The 18,882-nt window shown below is 44.2% G+C and overlaps 2 protein-coding genes across 3 annotated transcripts; both read right to left on the bottom strand.

Annotated features, from left to right (window-relative positions):
• Positions 1 to 450: 450 nt before the first annotated feature.
• brd3os (BRD3 opposite strand) lies at positions 451 to 2,159 on the bottom strand. The gene has a single exon (XM_088993369.1). The coding sequence runs from the start codon at positions 1,649 to 1,651 to the stop codon at positions 1,331 to 1,333; it is 321 nt and encodes a 106-aa protein (XP_088849495.1). The 5' UTR covers positions 1,652 to 2,159; the 3' UTR covers positions 451 to 1,330.
• A 2,303-nt stretch (positions 2,160 to 4,462) lies between these two features.
• Positions 4,463 to 13,607, bottom strand: LOC148898609 (macrophage mannose receptor 1-like). Of its 2 annotated transcripts, XM_088995412.1 has the most exons (20): positions 13,304 to 13,604; positions 10,874 to 11,019; positions 10,043 to 10,164; positions 9,678 to 9,799; positions 9,338 to 9,473; positions 8,701 to 8,783; positions 8,346 to 8,465; positions 8,168 to 8,269; positions 7,933 to 8,091; positions 7,472 to 7,539; positions 7,249 to 7,363; positions 7,129 to 7,170; positions 6,885 to 7,052; positions 6,666 to 6,776; positions 6,469 to 6,579; positions 6,307 to 6,403; positions 5,569 to 5,695; positions 5,236 to 5,324; positions 4,974 to 5,166; positions 4,463 to 4,789 (listed from the first exon to the last, which is right to left on the bottom strand). In XM_088995412.1, exons 1-20 carry the CDS (start codon positions 13,362 to 13,364, stop codon positions 4,643 to 4,645), a joined length of 2,319 nt encoding a protein of 772 aa, XP_088851538.1. In that variant the 5' UTR covers positions 13,365 to 13,604; the 3' UTR covers positions 4,463 to 4,642. The 2 variants fall into 2 exon arrangements, with proteins under 2 accessions (XP_088851538.1, XP_088851539.1); XM_088995413.1 differs by having other exon boundaries at positions 7,129 to 7,363; positions 13,304 to 13,607.
• Positions 13,608 to 18,882: the final 5,275 nt, after the last annotated feature.

An 18,882-nucleotide genomic window follows, 5' to 3' on the forward strand; every position in this document is an offset into this window, starting at 1 on the left:
TGACTAACAACTGGCCTGTGATAGTGTTTTTATACCCAACACCTGATTGCCCCACTTGCTCCAGTATCACCTCATCAGCATTACTACATTATACTATATTATGTGTACATTATATAAGATGTTTACGGAACAAGAAAAAGGGTGAAAAAAATGTTGACATTTTTAATGGTGAGTCAAAAGCGAAAGTAACATCGAGGAGCTCTGAGTAAAATATCTATGTGGAACTGTCGCGGCTTGGAATTGAAGCAGATTTACGTGGGAAAAGGACACGTGAGACGTGAGAGTCTTTTTTGTCAATGGATGCTATAGCTTCGTGTTTGCTTTTTAACATTTAGCTTGTAGCAAACGTGCACATTCCACGATGACGTCCTTGATCCACTGGCGAAAAGGACGCGTTGATCCTCTTTCATCAAGAACTACTTCATGTAACAAAGAGGGTGCAGAAAGTACTCAAGATTGAATGACTGCGTCTTTTATTATTTGTTATTTCGTTTTTTGTTGTTGTTGTTGTTTTGACTTTAAAATGGCACCGCGAGAGTGGCTACCTTGAAGGCAGCTCATGTATTTTGTTTTTCTACTTCTTCCTTTCCTTTCCTCTTACTTTCATCACTTTGCTGCTGTGAAGTGTGCATTTCTCCACTGGGATATGAATAAAGTTGTACTACTGAGCGTATTTGACAAAGATTCCAGCGCATAGAGCTCGATTTGACCTTTTAAGACTCGCACTGAATATTCAGTAAGTCTTGTTTTTGAGTTAGTGACGTGACGTCACGTCAGGAAGGCCCCTGACTGAGAAAGCAACACCCAATGCATTTTGGGTACTTTTTTTGTTCATCTGAAAACACTGTGTTGATGGCGAAATGAGAAGGAAAACACATAAATAACACCATGCTGTATGGTTGTGTGTTGCACCAAGACTACTATTTGATACTAGTTGACACAAATTCCCAACGTCACAAAGAGGGTGGGACCTTCTGAAACTCGACATTTCCGGGGTCATTTTGAAGTCGTTTTGGGACACTTGAAGTATTTTGATTGGTGTTTTGCATGTAACTAAAATATCAGCCTGCATGTTTTGGGTATGTTTGACGCTATAAGACGTTTTTCTGATGTCAGTTAGGAAACAAAACAATGGTGTCGGTTGTCCATTAAGCCTTAAAAAAAGATTTTGCGTGCTATTCTAGTAATTATCGGAGTTCCAGAATCATCCGAGTCCAGTTCGCCCTAGTTCCAGAATCGAGTCTTGGGTTGGAATTATTGAGCACTTCCAGCACTCCCCTTCCATCTCCAGGGATTGTCCAGGTGATTTCCGAGTTGGTTGTAGCGTTCGTTACATAAGCGCGCAGATCCTGGATCGTCCCTGGTCCTCTTCCAGGCGGCTTTTGTCGGCTACAACCACGGCGCTGTTACCGTAGCGACTGTACCAGGCCGACTGACTGCGGCTGAGGTAGGATGGCGGATGTTGGGGAAACGCCGCCTGCTGCTGCCGCCACACCAGCAACGACGTGTCCGTGTAGCGCAGGCGGGCGTACGAGTCGGAGAAGGCCTTGGAGGCCAAGGGGGGCAACGCAGCCGGGGGACCTCCGCCGCCAGCGGCGCCTTCAAGTGCCGCAACGGGGGCGGAGTCCTCTAGCCCACCTGAAGACGACATGCGGAGGACATCCCGAGAAAAAGAACGGCGGCTTCCACGATGCCGAGAGCTTCGACTCAAGTCCACGTGACGCCCCGAAGGGTTGGAGGACACGCCACAGCCCACGTTGACATGGAGACGCACTCGACACGGACCCCCCCCCCCCCCCCCCCCCGGTACACTCGGACGACTTTTCAGAGTTGCGAAATTTCCCGAAGTCAGTGAACGTAGTCAACAACAAAATTGGTACGCGAACTTGGCTAACGGCTAATGCTAACTCTGCTGACCAATCTTTTCAAGAACACGCTCGTTAGCGTTAGCGAGGCTACGTGCGGCGGAATTCGCTTATCCGAATGGGACAAAATATGTGACTGCATTTACGGTCAATGTCACAGTTAAGCCTCTTTGTTTATTAGCCGGACAGTACGTCTTTACTTTCAGGTTCGGGTAGAAACAAAAGACGTGTTCGTCAAATGTTCCGAAGATTGACGTTTGGCCGCACGACGTTCTCCGTGGTTTCAACTTTCAAGGTAACGTAAATGAATTTTAAATTGTTCGTTTCAGTGATTTTTGAACACATCTGCATTACTTTTAGCTCGTTTGTCTCCCCGAGCTGTTGACAATTTATGGGAGATCGGATACGTTACAAATTTAAAGTGGGGGAAATGTTTGTTGATAATTATTATTTGAAATTTGTGTAGCGCATGATCCTGAATAGTCGATTTAATATGACGTCACAATGTGATTGTTTTTCAGTGAATTAAAATTCTAGTTTTTGACCCTTTATTAAAAACACGAAACGTGCAATCCTAATCAACTCTTTTATTTAGCAACGGGCAACTACTGTAGGTATCAGTTGCCCCACATAGTTGAAGCCACAAGGCAGCCATCTTGGGTCTTACCACTACATTGATAACTTCTGTTATTGTTGTTTTTTTGTTGTTGCTGAAAACACTGCCGTAGGCGTGTGTGTTTTTGCTAAGATGGCGCAATGAGAGCCTCTCAAAATTGGACGTCAGTGTTTGCATTGACCATTTAGAGTCTTTTATCTAAACGTCGCACAATTTTATTGATACATTGATCATTGATGTGCTTGGATTTCATTTCATTGTTGACGCTTTTGACAACTCAATGGAAACGAATATTTAACTGTAACCTCGGAAAAACTTTCAAAACGACAATTGAAAATGATGATTAAGATGGTGATAAAGGTGAGAATGAGAGCAAAGATGGTGAAAATTGGATTGGATTGGATTTGCCTTTATTAGTCTCACAGTGGAGAAATTTACATTACAAAATGATGATGAATGTGATGACAATTTTGATGATGATGATGAACTTAATAATCATAATAATATTAATGATAATATTAATAACGATAATAATAAGCTAATGGATAGCAAATAAATAGCTAATAGATAGCCAACTGCCAGCCAGAGAGACAGCTAACATCTAGCCAGCTAGCTAATGGATAGCGAATAAATAGCTAATAACAACAATAATAATAATAATACATTTCATTTATAAGCGCCTTTCAAAACTCTCAAGGTCACTTTACAGTCACAGGATAAGAAAGCTAGCTAGGTAGCCAATGGATAGCCAACAGACACCTAGCTAGATAGTGAATATATAGCTAGCTAAATAGCTAGCTAGCCAGCCAGATAATAAAAATAATAATAATAATACATTTTATTCTTAAGCGATTATGATTAAGTTAATGGTGGCAATAATAATAATAATCCATTTCATTTATAAGCACTTATATATATACAGTAAAGTCTCATTATATCGATATCGGATATATCGATAGTCCCGGTTATATCGATATTTTTTCCGACTCCCGAGAATATCGATATAACGAGACTTTATATATATATATATATATATATATATATATATATATATATATATATATATATATAAAAACACTTTACAGTTACAGGATATTTTTTGTGTGGGTGAGCAGCGGCAGCCACACGCAAGTAAAAAAAAAAAACATTGAACTGATGTACAGTGATACCTCGGTTTTTAACCATAATCCACTCCAGAAATATGTTCGAAAACCGATAGTTCATGATAATCAATGTAAAAAAAAAAAAAAGCTAGCTAGCTAGCTAGCCAGATGGCTAATAGATAGCAAATAGCTTGCAGATGAGTTAACTCCCTCACTTGTGTCCCACTTTGTGGCTTTATCTCCACGCGGCGCCCGCTTGCGCACAAAAGGGACTGTGCGGAGTTGGAGCCTGCGGGCATCTCAGCTGCGCGCGTGTCGCCTGTGACATCATAGGCACGGGCCACGCCCACCCGCAGGCCCTTCGGACTTCCCACGTCAGGTCATAGGGCAACCGTTAGCGCGGAGGGGGAAACCATAAAGGCCGTTTAGGTCCCGGCGTCGCGATCTCCATGACTCATTTTTGACTTGTTGAAAAGATCTTTTTTTAATTTTAAAATCTATATTTTTTATTGACATTACAGTATTTCATCCAAAAGAAGCTAGTACAAAATCATTACTAGCACATAGGAAAAAATTGCAATATTAGTCAAATTATGTTTAAATTAGTCAAATATTAGTCAAATGCTGCGTGTTCACTCCTATGCATGATGTGTATATATACATACTTACTTTTGCTCCCCGTTATGAATCGTTGCAATTCCTGAAGCGATGAGAACAAACCTTACAAACATCATTATTTACTTACTCACACACACACAAAAAAATCACATACACACACTCAACACACTCACTCTCTAATGGTTGGCCGACTCATGACAAAGATATTGTATTGTCAATCTCGGCCACGGGAAGGTGCCGCAACTCAAAAAGAACACAACTAAAAAGCAAGGCTTTTATTTTGACATTGTTCATGACATGTGCACGATTATTTGGACGACTTCAAGGCACACGATGTCGAAGTTCAACAATCTAGTCCAACTACAGAGGGTGGCGTGAGCAGAAGTGGACATCAGGAAGGACACAAAGCTGATGGTGAACTCCGTTTTCCCGTCCAGCCTTCACATCAGCTGGACGCTCGTCAGCAGCACGTACCAGATCTCCAGCCACTTGATACTTTGCAAGTCTTCAACTTGATACTTGTGATCCAGCCGCTGCACCTCGTTCAAGGTCAGGCGGAAAGCGTCAGCGTCACACGAGATGACAATCTGCTCGCAAACAAGACCAAACAGGAGCAACCAGATTGGTCGCCCGTCAGTCTTCCACCGAGGACAGTTCAAAACACAGAAAGCTGCAGGCCCATTCACGCTTTGCAGATATGATGCTAGGTGCTAGTTGACACCGGTGACAGAAAAGGCTCCCCAAATAGAAAGAGGCAGAACGTGGCCATACCTTGAAATCCCGTCCGAGTTCGACGGGACGCTGTTGGGCAAATTCCTCCGTCCGCTTTTCTCCCCACGAGTTGTCCAATTTGGAATTGAGCACGAGACTTTTTGTTCCAAAGAAGAGCGCCAGGCGCAGCGCCGTCGTCACATCGTCGCTGTCTCCATCGTCGCGGTCGTCCACCATCAAGTTGACGATGAGCCTGCCGCAGAAAGGTGTTGCCGTGGTCACGGGGCTTTGTTGAAGGGATGGAGGAGGAACAGCCTATTACCTGGTTGCGTTGGCATTGACTCGTCCTCTGATGACAATGCTGCGGTTGACGCTCAGGCCGTAGTCCAGCACACCTTTGAATCCGCCCTTCTGCTCACACGTTGGAGAAAAAGGACAATCATACAACAGGTCGTCTTGAATGAGGTCAACCGAAGACGCATCGCTGATGGATGGATGGATTGCCCCATCTGCTGAATTTTATCGATATAGCGTAACAACTGAAGACTAAGCTTCGACACATAAATGAGATTTAAGTTTAATCAACATTGGATGTTTAAGAATGTGCATCTATAAAATAGTCCAATCAAATTGACGGCAAGAACTATGGATTTACCGGGTTGGCAAACATGGTGAGCAGGCACGAACAGGAGATGTTATCCGAGGAACAGGAAGACTGACTGAGGTTGCTCGCGCAGACGGGTGTCTCCAGATTGGTCGGCGGACTGGTAACAGTAGGACAGCTACAGTTGCAAAAATAAGGAGTGGAGTAAGAGTATGGCAGAAGACACACTTCATTGCAAGATTGACATGAAAAATCCAAAGAACACGGCCGAGGCTTCACCGGGTCAAATCATACATTCAAATTGGATAGCGGAGCCAATGGACTGTCATCTCAGAGAAGATCAGGCCGAGACCAAAAATACAAAGAGCAAACATGAAAGTCACCGCTTAGGCAGGTGCAGCCATACCAATGAAAGGAAAATGCATTGTGAATGTGTGTGCAGGGAATCCTCGGATTGTCGGCATGTGAGACTCCACCGAGTGAAGAGCGTTTTTGTCGTGGACTGACAAAAAGAGACAGTATTTGATCGACTGATGGAGCAGTACAAAGACTTGTTTCAAGGGTTAGGCTGCCTACCAAGACAACACACAATCAGAGCGGGCAAAAGTGTGCCACCAGTCATACTTCCATGCAGGAAAGTCCCAGTTGCTCTACAAAAGCAGCTCAAGTCAGATGAGAGCCTACGAGAGGCACGCATGTCAATTGCCTTCTCCCTCCAACCAAGACGGCAGTCCTGAGAAAGAACCTCAACTCTATCCACAAGTTGTATCATTTACCCAAACCGCTTACACAAAGCAAGGCATGGTGTCAGAAGTGGGATTCTGGCCATCTGTCCCTCCCAGTTGTGGACCAGTCTTTTGTCCGAGGAACGTCGACGGCAGACTTGCTGCAAACCAAACGCAGATTGTAGCCACATGTATGCGCAACAACGATGGAAAGGTCGCATCGTACCACTTCGCTTGCAGATGTACCCTCTCTCGTTAGCGCAGTTATCGTTATTCCACTGGCCGTTGTTAATGGCCACGGAAAGACAGTTGTCTCGCTTGTAGCCGTTTGGGTTCCCTGTAAGGAAAAAAAAATAAAGATCTCCAAGCGCTGCGTTTCGCAACATTGTCGGTTGAAAACCATGACAGCGCTTTGAAATGCACCTGCACTCCAGTGTTGGTATCCGAAGGGGGAGCCGTCTGACCACGCCCAGGCACCTTCACGGCGGCCGCCCGCCCACAGGGAGATCCCGGTTGGGCTGGCCTTAATCGCACCTAACAGGGGACAGACAGTCCTTTAGGATTCCGCCGGGATACGAAAACATGCAAACCAGCAAGCGAGCGAGTTGAGAATTGAACCCAGAACTTTCTCGTTTGTTGTACCTTGAATGAAAGTCTGTGCGTAGGAGTCGGTGATGCTGAGCAAGTCTGCACCCTGTTCGAGGCAGTCTTTTCGCGCATCATCCCAGGGCCTCGCCGCCAGGTAATGGATCAGGTAGCAAAAGTCACCAAAGGGATCCTCCACCCACCAGCCGCATTTTTCAGTCCAGCCTGCAAGGAAGGAAAAGGCTTCTTGACAACCAATTGCTTGGTTGTTGTAAGGACGAGCAGTGTTTGCGAAATCCACCTGGTCCCGATGGCATCTGGAGAGGTTGCCCCTGAGCCTTGGCTGCAACAATGGCACAATTGGAAAATATCAGCGAGCGTATTAGAAGACGTGCAAAGAAAGGATGAAGACGTTTTGGACCTTTTTTGCAGATGAAACCATATCCGTCTGTGCAGTCGAGGCCAACCATTTCACCGGAACGCTTCATGCCAACGCAGTTCTCGGCCTTGGGGTCTTCTTCCCACGGAAACAAATGCTGTGCATCACAGTTGTCACGTCGTTTACTTGGAATTGTGTGATTAGTTGATGCTGATGATGAGTTTTCTGAAATTCTTACAAAACTAACTGGAGGCGTTTCACTTACTGCAACTGTTCCGTTAGTCAACCCAGAGTTGAGTCCCACCCACATCGGTGACGCCTCGCTTACTTTGTCTTCAGGAAGGAGAAAAAAAAGCATGTTACATTTTCTTCTTGCACTTTTTCTTCCTATGACAACTTTGCTGCTGTGAATTGTGAATTTCTGCGTTGGGAGACGAATAAAGGTTGCTCTAATGCAGGGGTGTCAAACGCCGGTCCTCCATGTTTTCCAAGTCTCCCTGTTGCAAGGCACCTGATTCAAGGACTCAATGGACACACCTGATTCTCACGATCAGATCATCAGCAAGCTCTGCGGAAGCCTGACGTGAGCCCGTTCCCCTGAATCAGGTGCGTTGCAATGGGGAGACTTGGAAAACCGGTAGCTTGATACCCCTGCTCATCCAACGATGTACGGCGAGATGATCCTGACGTTGCAACCAATCCCTGAGTGACAGTCTCGATGCTCACCCTTCAAGAAGTCCACCTCGCTCTGCGAGTGAAAGCTGACAAGGTGACCTTGATCTGCCTCGCAATAAGCCTCTGCATCCTGCCATGATTGTGTCCAACCAGCTTGGAATTGGTAGCAAAAATCGCCATGCGGAAGATAGTCGGGGTCGCAGTGGGAAGCTAAGTGGAGAAATATTGATCAGAAAATCTTGAAGGGATTGAAGATTGTTGTGGGAGGAGCATCTGTGAGACTCACTTGGCGCTGGAGTCGCTTGGCGGTTTTGACTTCCTGTCTTCTCACAAATGTAACCGAGAAACCTGCCAATTTTCCTGGTTTCCCATTTTCCTTCACTATCTCCTTTTGGGGTCAACAACAGAGACGTGTTGGCTTTTGTGATGGAATTTGCTCAGCGTTTGATGAACGCGAACGTTACCTGTGAAGATGACTCCGCAGTCCTTTTCATTTGCAATGTTTTTGGGCCATCCGGTTCTGTAGTTTCTGTAGTCAAGGGGGGTTTTGTCCACCCACTGGAATGTCCCATCTTGGTCCTTGTCTGGAACACCAATGATGGTGAAAAGTTCAGTACGCGTGATTCATTGACAAAGCCAATATGTCCAAAACATGAAAATACAACTTATTCCGAAAACTGAATGGAGCCCATTTTGCTCGGCATATGAAATAGCTTACGGCTCTGATAAGTCAGCCAAAACCTATTTTGGCTACGACTTTTAGAGCCGTATGCAAGCTATTGTCCAAAAATGGACAGATGGGGAAAGCAAATAGTGTACCTGATAAACCAATCCAAAACTCCGAGACATAATCCTGTTTAAAGTCAGGAAGTATGCCATTGATGAAGGATTGTTCATAATGGCTGCAGGAAAAATAAATAGGTTGAAATCAGAACAACGTGAGGAAGCACAAAATCCATTCATTCATTCATTCATTCATTTTCCAGACCGATTTAACCACACAAGAGTCGCAGGGGTTGCCGGAGCCCATCCCAGCCGTCTCTGGGCACGAGGCGGGGCACACCCTGAATTGGTCGCCAGCCAATCGCAGGGCACACCGAGACAAACGCTCATTCGCTCTCGCACTCGCACCCGCGAATCATTTCGAGCGTTCAATCAGGCTGCCGTGCCTGTTTTTGGAGTGTGGGAGGAAGCCGCAGCGCCCGGAGAGGACCCACGCGGGCCCTCGGGGAACGGAGTGGGATTTGAACTCGCGGCCTCGCACTGCGAAGCGGCGAACCCCTGGCATGTGTTTTAAAAGGTTAAATATAGCTATATGCGGTGGAATCTTTGTGAAATACGCTCGGTAGAAGTCATTTCAAGTGATTACGCAAATTATGGACACAACTTGTCCGGCGGTGTCGGTTGTCCTTTAAGAGGATGAAGCCATCTTACCCCAAAAGCACCCAGAGTGTACCTGTTGATGACGAGCAGGTGAGCCCCCTTGTCGGAGCATGTGCGTGAAGCATAGTTCCATGTTTGGAGCCGGTAGGTTTGGCTTGTCAGCAAGTAGCAGCTTCCGGAGAATCCCAGCCATCCGTCAGGGCAGATGGCTGAGGAGGGACATGGTCAGTGTGCCTTTCTCGGTTTTTACTGGTGTGTTCACATTTGTCCTTGAAAATCAGTCATGCTCATCAAAGGAAGGTTTCGCAGTGAAAAGCAGACTCGGGAGAGGCCCGTCCTCTGAGTAGTTGCTGAGTTTTGTCACGCCGCAGATGGATTGCAACAAAAAACAGAACAATGGCGGAAGGACTCACGTTTGGTGCGTTCACAGATGAATTTATACTGCTTGTAGCACCACGAAAGACCCATGCCGTGGACGGACGCCAAACCACAATTCATATCGGGCGTCTTGCTCGGCTCACCTTCCTGCCATTTCCTGGTGCAAAACAAAACCACTTGTCAAATCTGATGGTATTTCTCATTGACTGTTGGAATAGCCTGCTGTGAAGAAGCGCTTGGCAAGCCATCGCCTCCTCATGGCACCTGCTACCCAATCACCGGTCCACCCGACTTCCGCGGTTTTGGACTGTTGCGGGTGGTCCCGGTCCCCATGAGCCACTCAGTTCACCCAGGCAGACATGGCAAGCTTGCAATGACATTAGTGAAAGAAAGGACATACATTCCTTGGATGTCGACAGGACTGCCATCCAGCCAAAGCCACACGCCGTCGGTGATGGCATCCGTCATGCCAATCCAGTAGTTGGCTCCCCAATTGAGTGTCTGTGGACACTTCAGCCAATACTACAAGATATGAGACGTGAAAATTAATACACAACATACGACTGCGCGGCAGAGGTGATGAACACACTCGCAATTTGTCAACAATGTGTGCTCGAATCAACGTTTTTGGGGGGAAAAAATCTGGTGAAATGACAAGCGGACACGACCAAGATCTGTGTCCGCTCAGTCGTACGGGAGTGGTCCATCCATGAAAAGGGATCTGTGTAGGCTCTCAGTCGTACAGGAATGGTCCAACGATGAAAAGGATGACGGCTGAAGAAACCTTTTCATTCATCCATGAAAAGGTTTCTTGGGTAGTCATCTGTGCTTCTCCCAAGGTTGCGGGGAGCAGTGGACGACTCCCTGAAGCTAATCTGATGACATCCTTTGTCCGGTCTGATTCTGTTCTACGACTGGCACTGATTGCCCCCCCCCCCCCCCAATCGTCAGATTAGCTTCAGGGAGTCGTCCACACCTGTCCATTAGGGATAGGGATTTATCAGAGCGGAGGTATATATACCGCCACCTGTCCAGAGAGAGAGAGAGAGAGAAGAGAGAGAGAGAGAGAGAGAGAGAGAGAGAGAGAGAGAGAGAAGAGAGAGAGATGAGAGAGAACTGGCCAGAGCGACTAGCAGAACTTTAGTTCGCTGAAGAACCTTTTTTTTTTTTCATCGACAAGACAGTCCGCAAACGGTTGCCAGGTTGACACTTGGCTAATATGGCGCCTCACCAGTTCGTCCAGGTCCTGAATGATAATCAAGTTGCTGTTTAATGATAAACAGAAGGCGTGAGCGTTGTACCACGAGCGTCGCCCCACGGAGTAGAAGTAACATTTGTTCTTGTACTCTTCCCAGCCTTCTTGGCACTGACATTGTCCTGGAAATAATCATCATAATAATTAATAATAATAATAATACATTACAATCATACATTTTGATTGCCTTTCAAAGCTCTCAATGACACTAGAATCACAGACAAGGATAGCTACTAGAATCAATAAAATACAATCACAAATAGAATGCAATCAATAAAATACAAATGATCAATAGAAACTAGAGAGCTACATTGGGACCTTGGTTTACAAACACCTTGCCATACAAACTTTTCGGTTGAAGAACGATGAAGTTGATGAAAATGAAACCTCGGCATACGCACTACTTTTCGGGATACACACGGAGCGCCGCCCCACCGCGGCTGGCGGAGTAATCTTCGGCGGAAGAACAACAAATCACACGACCGAAAAGCGTCTCAGCCGGCCTACCTTTCCACACCCCCTTTCTCGAAGTGCACACGTCGTTCTTCAAGGATTTATCACGGATATTTTTGCTGTTATGGGACCGAAAAAGACCCCACCAAAGGCTCGTGTTCAGCCGAAGAAGACCAAAAAACACCAACAAGGTTTGGGCTCTCTGTGTCATTGTTTCAGATTAAAGAAAGGTTTTAAATTGACCTCCCCTCGCCCTCCCTGCTTGTCGTCAAGGCGACGTTCCTCAGCAAGTTTTTCATGCAGTTGAGACCGGCCTTTTTTGGAAAAAGATGGCTAACCGGACCTTCATCACACAGGAAGAGAAGTCTGAACCATCAAGCCATCAACGACCATCACAAAGGTCAATAAAACCAGTGCAGTGTTATTTCTTTCATCACAATACAATAGCACATTTATTATACATCGAATAAGGTATGTTGATGTACACCTTACATGACCTGTACGTTTCCTATGGGAAATTACTTTTTGGGATACACACTTTGCGCCTTAAACAGTGTCTGGGAACCAATTAAGTGCGTAAGCCAAGGTCCCATTGCCATTTTAAAGACACAAATCCAGGTGGTTAGGGTCTTTGGAAACGTGGCCAAAGATGCCGATGATCACATGACTTGATTTTCATGAGGTGTGAAGGGGGAAAAAAAAGCCACGTTGGGGCAATTGCAGTACCTCCGGCGACCGCCAGGGCGAGCGCCCAACCTGGCAGTACCACTGGTGGCCGCCAGGGAGAGCTGTTGAATTTGTGACTGAAGAGTACACAGTAAGTAAGGTGAGGTTTCACATTGTCCTTGAAATCGAAATACATCCGCTGATTGGAACGCCTCACAATTCATTCCAGTTCCTCTTCGACATTTGAATATGGATGATGTCCTCACTAAGGACCCTGAACGTGTTTTTGAGGCGGTCAGGGAGGGGGGGGGGGCTCAATTTAAAACGTTTCTTTCATCTTAAACGACAGACAGCCCATGAAATGATGAACTCCTCAAAAGAAAACAAAAGACAGACCCGACAAAAGAATGTTGCTTCAATGACACAAACCCAAAACGTTTTTGTCAATTTTTAGGAAAACATTTTCACTTTTTAGGCAAACCAGCGGAGGGCTACGTTTGCCGCGGCGGCGGAAAAGATTTGCCGGTCACGTTTGCCAAGAACGGAGGCAACAGTGTGTCGTTCGCGAACGAAGCGGCTCGTTGAGGTGATCGACTGGAACCGGCTCTTATTTAGGAGCCGCCGAGAGGAGCCGGGAGGCTTCCCTTCACTTCAGTCGCGCGTCATAATAAGAATAAGAATTATAAAAATACGAATACGAATAAGAAGACAAAATAATTTCATTTTAATTGCCTTCCAAAGCTCTCAAGGACACCTTTGAGTCACAGACAAGCATAGGTACCATAATCAATAAAATACAATCAGAAATAGAATACAATCAATAATATACAAATAGAAACAAGAGAAAGAGCTACACAGAAAATGCCATTTGAAATGTGTGGCTTTTGAGCTGGGATTTGAAGGAGGGAAGAGAATCCATGTTAGCAATGTTGGGAGGAAGTGAGTTCCAGAGTTTGGGGGGCAGCGCATTTCAAAATAAAAAAAAGACAGGTCGTATATACACGTATGTTTCTTTTAATTGCATTCGTAAGTGGTTGGACATATCACGGTATACATTATTTTTGGAACTAAAGATACGTCGTATAGATATATATATATATATATATATATATATATATATATATATATATATATATATATATATATATATATATTTGCATTCCTAAGTGGTTGTACATGACTGTATTGGCACTAAATTCATTTGGACTGGATTGATCTTCATGACCTATGATTATTTTTAAGCCTTTTTAGATCTTTCACCTCGCTCCTCCTTTCACAACAACTCACCAATTGCAAGCAGAGACGCGAAGGCAAGCAGAAAAAGCAATTGACGGCTTGTTTTCTTCATCTTTGACCTGAAGGGGAAAAAAAGGCTTCTTCGTCTGCAATTGTGGGACGAAAACAAACGTGGGAGAGTGAAGTGGCTCCGGTAAGTCGCCGCTTTTCTACCCGCACGTTGGAGGAGCTCCACACCTCTGTCATCCAATTAGCTTTGTCAGAGAGGGCGTGTCTTTATGACGACACCCGACGCGTCGTGACGACTCGTGAGTCGCTCGGTCCTCTCCGATGATGATGTTGACAAGGGGAAAAAAGACAAAAAAGATCCTCCTAGCTCCTCATCTCTTGCGTTGCATCGGAAGATAAAGTGAAAAGTCCGGCGTCTCAACAAACATTTGTTTTCCTTAATTCCTTCAAAAGCCTTCTTGGCATCTCCTCCTTTCCCCCCCAAGCAAATACAAATGACTTTGATCCCTCATGTTGGCCCCCAAAGTGATGTGAAGATGCGCCAACTCTGCTCAAGGCGAGCTCATATCACAAATACTGTCACGGTCATCGTTCCGAAATGGTCTCGTGGTGATCCTCGCGAGACATTTTTGTCCTTGGTCGGCGCCTTAATTGCAAAAGTCTTTTTTTCTTCCATGCACGCAGTGAAGGCCTCGCGGGAGACCTTTTTTCTTGTCGGGTTGTTTTCAAACGAGGCCTCGCGCGTGCTTCGTCGGACTCTGCGCGTCAACGTGAAGCCACGACACCAATCGACAAATATTCGCTCGGCCTTTTATGCCCCCACACACAAAACAAAAAAATAAAAATAAAATCTTTATTCATGAAAGGGTTCATAAATATGGCTTTTTATTTCTTCGCAAAAAAAAAAGATTTATTTTCATATGACTGAGAAATGATGACAAGCCGTTACTTTTTTGTCCTCTTCCTTTGGTTTAGAGAAGGTCAACAACCTTCTCAAAATAAGAACCTGGTTGCATTGGTGTGTGTGTGTGTGTGTGTGTGTGTGTGTGTGTGTGTGCGTGCGTGTGTGTGCGTGCGTGTGTGTGTGTGTGTGCGTGTGTGTGTGTGTGTGCGTGTGCGTGTGTGGCAAAGTCATGTTTGTGTGACACAGATGTGAAATGACACAAATTGTGTCATGTTCACATCTCGACGTCGCCTGCGAACGAGCTGACGATGCGAGACCCGGATGTCGTCGTCGCTTTTGTGAGAAGCCCAAAATGGAATGTCTGTTGAGTTGCCAGAGCGATGATTGACATGCATGCTCGGCTGCGCGCGTGTCGTTATTCGCCATCGTTCCGGTCGCCGACGATCTTGGCGACTGTTTCAAAGGCTAGAAGTGCTGCCGGAATGTCTAGCCGCTAGCCGCTAGCGTCACGCGCATGTGGGGTATCGAGAGTCAGAATGTTCTGGAAAATAATGAAGACGTGACGACAAGCCGCTGGTGCCACCGCTTTGACCCACGAGCAACTTTCTCCAATATCTTCTCCGTGCAATACTGTCCGTTGTTTTTCTTCCATGATGAGCAGAATGATCTCATGAGGGAGTGCAGATTGAATTTGCTTTCAAAGGTGGCCACGCATTCCAATCAAGGCGCAAAAGGTTGCCCGTCCGTTTTGCCCACAATTGGAGTGCATGTTGCGGTCGGTCCGCCCCCCACCACCACGTTCGTTCATTTGGTCCGGGGAGAAACCAACAATTTCCCACTTGGAGGGTTTTGAAAAATGGACGCAAAATACCGTATACCACCAACCGGTTGACCGTAAGGCTTTTATTTCAAAATACAAGATCCGATCTGAACCGTGCAGAGTGGCCTGCGTGCTTGGAGAGCTGCATGCATGGGGTGCTCCACTTCGATTTGTCCATTTGGTACACGGAATACAAAGAATTTCCACTTCCAAAGTTTTGTTGTTTTTTTTCTAAGATATTAGATATGTGGACGATACTTTGGTCATAATTAAGAAACAAGAAATTCAATCCTTCTCAGATCACCTCAACTCTGTAGACTTCAACATTAAATTTACTCGTGAGGACATTCAAGAGAACCAACTAGCCTTCTTGGATTGTAAAGTAATTATAAAAGAGGACAGAGCGCTAAAAACAGAAGTCTTTAGGAAGGCTACGCACACTGACCAATACTTACTTTTTGACTCTAACCACCCTTTACAACATAATCTAGGAGTTATCAGAAACCTCCAGCATAGGGCTAAGCTAATACCACAGGGAGGTGTCCCCTGCCCCCCCCCCCCCCAACCTGAGAGTAGGGACCTATCATAGCTGTGTCCGGCGCCACCAGGTCTGGACATTAGGGATATATAAATGGGGCCGATACGACCAGTCAGACTTTAGTTCGCTGACGAAGCCTCTTGGATAGGAGGCGAAACGTCCGAAACCTTCACTTTTGTACAGATGACGGCTGAAGAAACCTTCTCATCGATGGACCACTACTGTACGACTGAGAGCTTACGCAGACGTATTATATAAGATGTTTACTGAACAAGAAAAAGGGTGAAAAAAATGTTGACATTTTTAATGGTGAGTCAAAAGCGAAAGTAACATCGAGGAGCTCTGAGTAAAATATCTATGTGGAACTGTCGCGGCTTGGAATTGAAGCGGATTTACGTGGGAAAAGGACACGTGAGAGTCTTTTTTGTCAATGGATGCTATAGCTTCGTGTTTGCTTTTAACATTTAGCTTGTAGCAAACGTGCACATTCCACGATGACGTCCTTGATCCACTGGCGAAAAGGACGCGTTGATCCTCTTTCATCAAGAACTACTTCATGTAACAAAGAGGGTGCAGAAAGTACTCAAGATTGAATGACTGCGTCTTTTATTATTTGTTATTTCGTTTTTTGTTGTTGTTTTGACTTTAAAATGGCACCGCGAGAGTGGCTACCTTGAAGGCAGCTCGTGTATTTTGTTTTTCTACTTCTTCCTTTCCTTTCCTCTTACTTTCATCACTTTGCTGCTGTGAAGTGTGCATTTCTCCACTGGGATATGAATAAAGTTGTGTCCATCATTTGTAAAATGACTTCTACTGAGCGTATTTGACAAAGATTCCAGCGCATAGAGCTCGATTTGACCTTTTAAGACTCGCACTGAATATTCAGTAAGTCTTGTTTTTGAGTTAGTGACGTGACGTCACGTCAGGAAGGCCCCTGACTGAGAAAGCAACACCCAATGCATTTTGGGTACTTTTTTTGTTCATCTGAAAACACTGTGTTGATGGCGAAATGAGAAGGAAAACACATACTAAATAACACCATGCTGTATGGTTGTGTGTTGCACCAAGACTACTATTTGATAGTTGACACAAATTCCCAACGTCACAAAGGGGGTGGGACCTTCTGAAACTCGACATTTCCGGGGTCATTTTGAAGTCGTTTTGGGACACTTGAAGTATTTTGATTGGTGTTTTGCATGTAACTAAAAATATCAGCCTGCATGTTTTGGGTATGTTTGACGCTATAAGACGTTTTTCTGATGTCAGTTAGGAAACAAAACAATGGTGTCGGTTGTCCATTAAGCCTTAAAAAAAGATTTTGCGTGCTATTCCAGTGATTTGGGAGGTAGTAATTGTCGGAGTTCCAGAATCATCCGAGTCCAGTTCGCCCTAGTTCCAGAATCGAATCTTGGGTTGGAATGATTGAGCACTTCCAGCACTCCCCTTCCATCTTTGAGTTGCGAAATTTCCCGAAGTCCGTGAACGTAGTCAACAACAAAATTGGTACACGAACTTGGCTAACGGCTAATGCTAACTCTGCTGACCAATCTTTTCAAGAACACGCTCGTTAGCGTTAGCGAGGCTACGTGCGGCGGAATTCGCTGATCCGAATGGGACAAAATATGTGACTGCATTTACGGTCAATGTCACAGTTAAGCCTCTTTGTTTATTAGCCGGACAGTACGTCTTTACTTTCAGGTTCGGGTAGAAACAAATTCTAAAAACTAGAAACGTGTTCGTCAAATGTTCCGAAGATTGACGTTTGGCCGCACGACGTTCTCCGTGGTTTCAACTTTCAAGGTAACGTAAATGAATTTTAAATTGTTCGTTTCAGTGATTATTGAACACATCTGCATTACTTTTAGCTCGTTTGTCTCCCCGAGCTGTTGACAATTTATGGGAGATCGGATACGTTACAAATTTAAAGTGGGGGAAATGTTTGTTGATAATTATTATTTGAAATTTGTGTAGCGCATGATCCTGAATAGTCGATTTAATATGACGTCACAATGTGATTGTTTTTCAGTGAATTAAAATTCTAGTTTTTGACCCTTTATTAAAAACATGAAACGTGCAATCCTAATCAACTCTTTTATTTAGCAACGGGCAAGTACTGTAGGTATCAGTTGCCCCACATAGTTGAAACCACAAGGCAGCCATCTTGGGTCTTACCACTACATTGATAACTTCTGTTATTGTTGTTTTTTTTGTTGTTGCTGAAAACACTGCCGTAGGCGTGTGTGTTTTTGCTAAGATGGCGCAATGAGAGCCTCTCAAATTTGGACGTCAGTGTTTGCATTGACCATTTAGAGTCTTTTATCTAAACCTCGCACAATTTTATTGATACATTGATCATTGATGTGCTTGGATTTCATTTCATTGTTGACGCTTTTGACAACTCAATGGAAACGAATATTTAACTGTAACCTCGGAAAAACTTTCAAAACGACAATTGAAAATGATGATTAAGATGGTGATAAAGGTGAGAATGAGAGCAAAGATGGTGAAAATGATGATGAATGTGATGACAATTTTGATGATGATGATGATGAACTTAATAATCATAATAATGATAATAATAAGCTAATGGATAGCAAATAAATAGCTAATAGATAGCCAACTGCCAGCCAGAGAGACAGCTAACATCTAGCCAGCTAGCTAATGGATAGCTAATAAATAGCTAATAACAACAATAATAATAATAATACATTTCATTTATAAGCGCCTTTCAAAACTCTCAAGGTCACTTTACAGTCACAGGATAAGTTTTTAAGAAAGCTAGCTAGGTAGCCAATGGATAGCCAACAGACACCTAGCTAGATAGTGAATATATAGCTAGCTAAATAGCTAGCTAGCCAGCCAGATAATAAAAATAATAATAATAATAATAATAATAATAATAATAATAATAATAATAATAAATAATAATACATTTTATTCTTAAGCGATTATGATGAAGTTAATGGTGACAATAATAATAATAATCCATTTCATTTATAAGCACTTATATACAGTAAAGTCTCGTTATATCGATATCGGATATATCGATAGTCCCGGTTATATCGATATTTTTTCCGACTCCCGAGAATATCGATATAACGAGACTATATATATATATATATATAAAACACTTTACAGTTACAGGATATTCTTTGTGTGGGTGAGCAGCGGCAGCCACACGCAAGTAAAAAAAAAAAAACATTGAACTGATGTACAGTGATACCTCGGTTTTTAACCATAATCCACTCCAGAAATATGTTCGAAAACCGATAGTTCATGATAATCAATGTAAAAAAAATAAAATAGCTAGCTAGCTAGCTAGCCAAATGGCTAATAGATAGCAAATAGCTTGCAGATGA

Source organism: Hippocampus bargibanti, linkage group LG04 (assembly GCF_051943395.1).
Source record: "Hippocampus bargibanti isolate YZ-2025 linkage group LG04, ASM5194339v1, whole genome shotgun sequence".
NCBI classification, from domain to species: Eukaryota; Metazoa; Chordata; class Actinopteri; order Syngnathiformes; family Syngnathidae; genus Hippocampus; species Hippocampus bargibanti.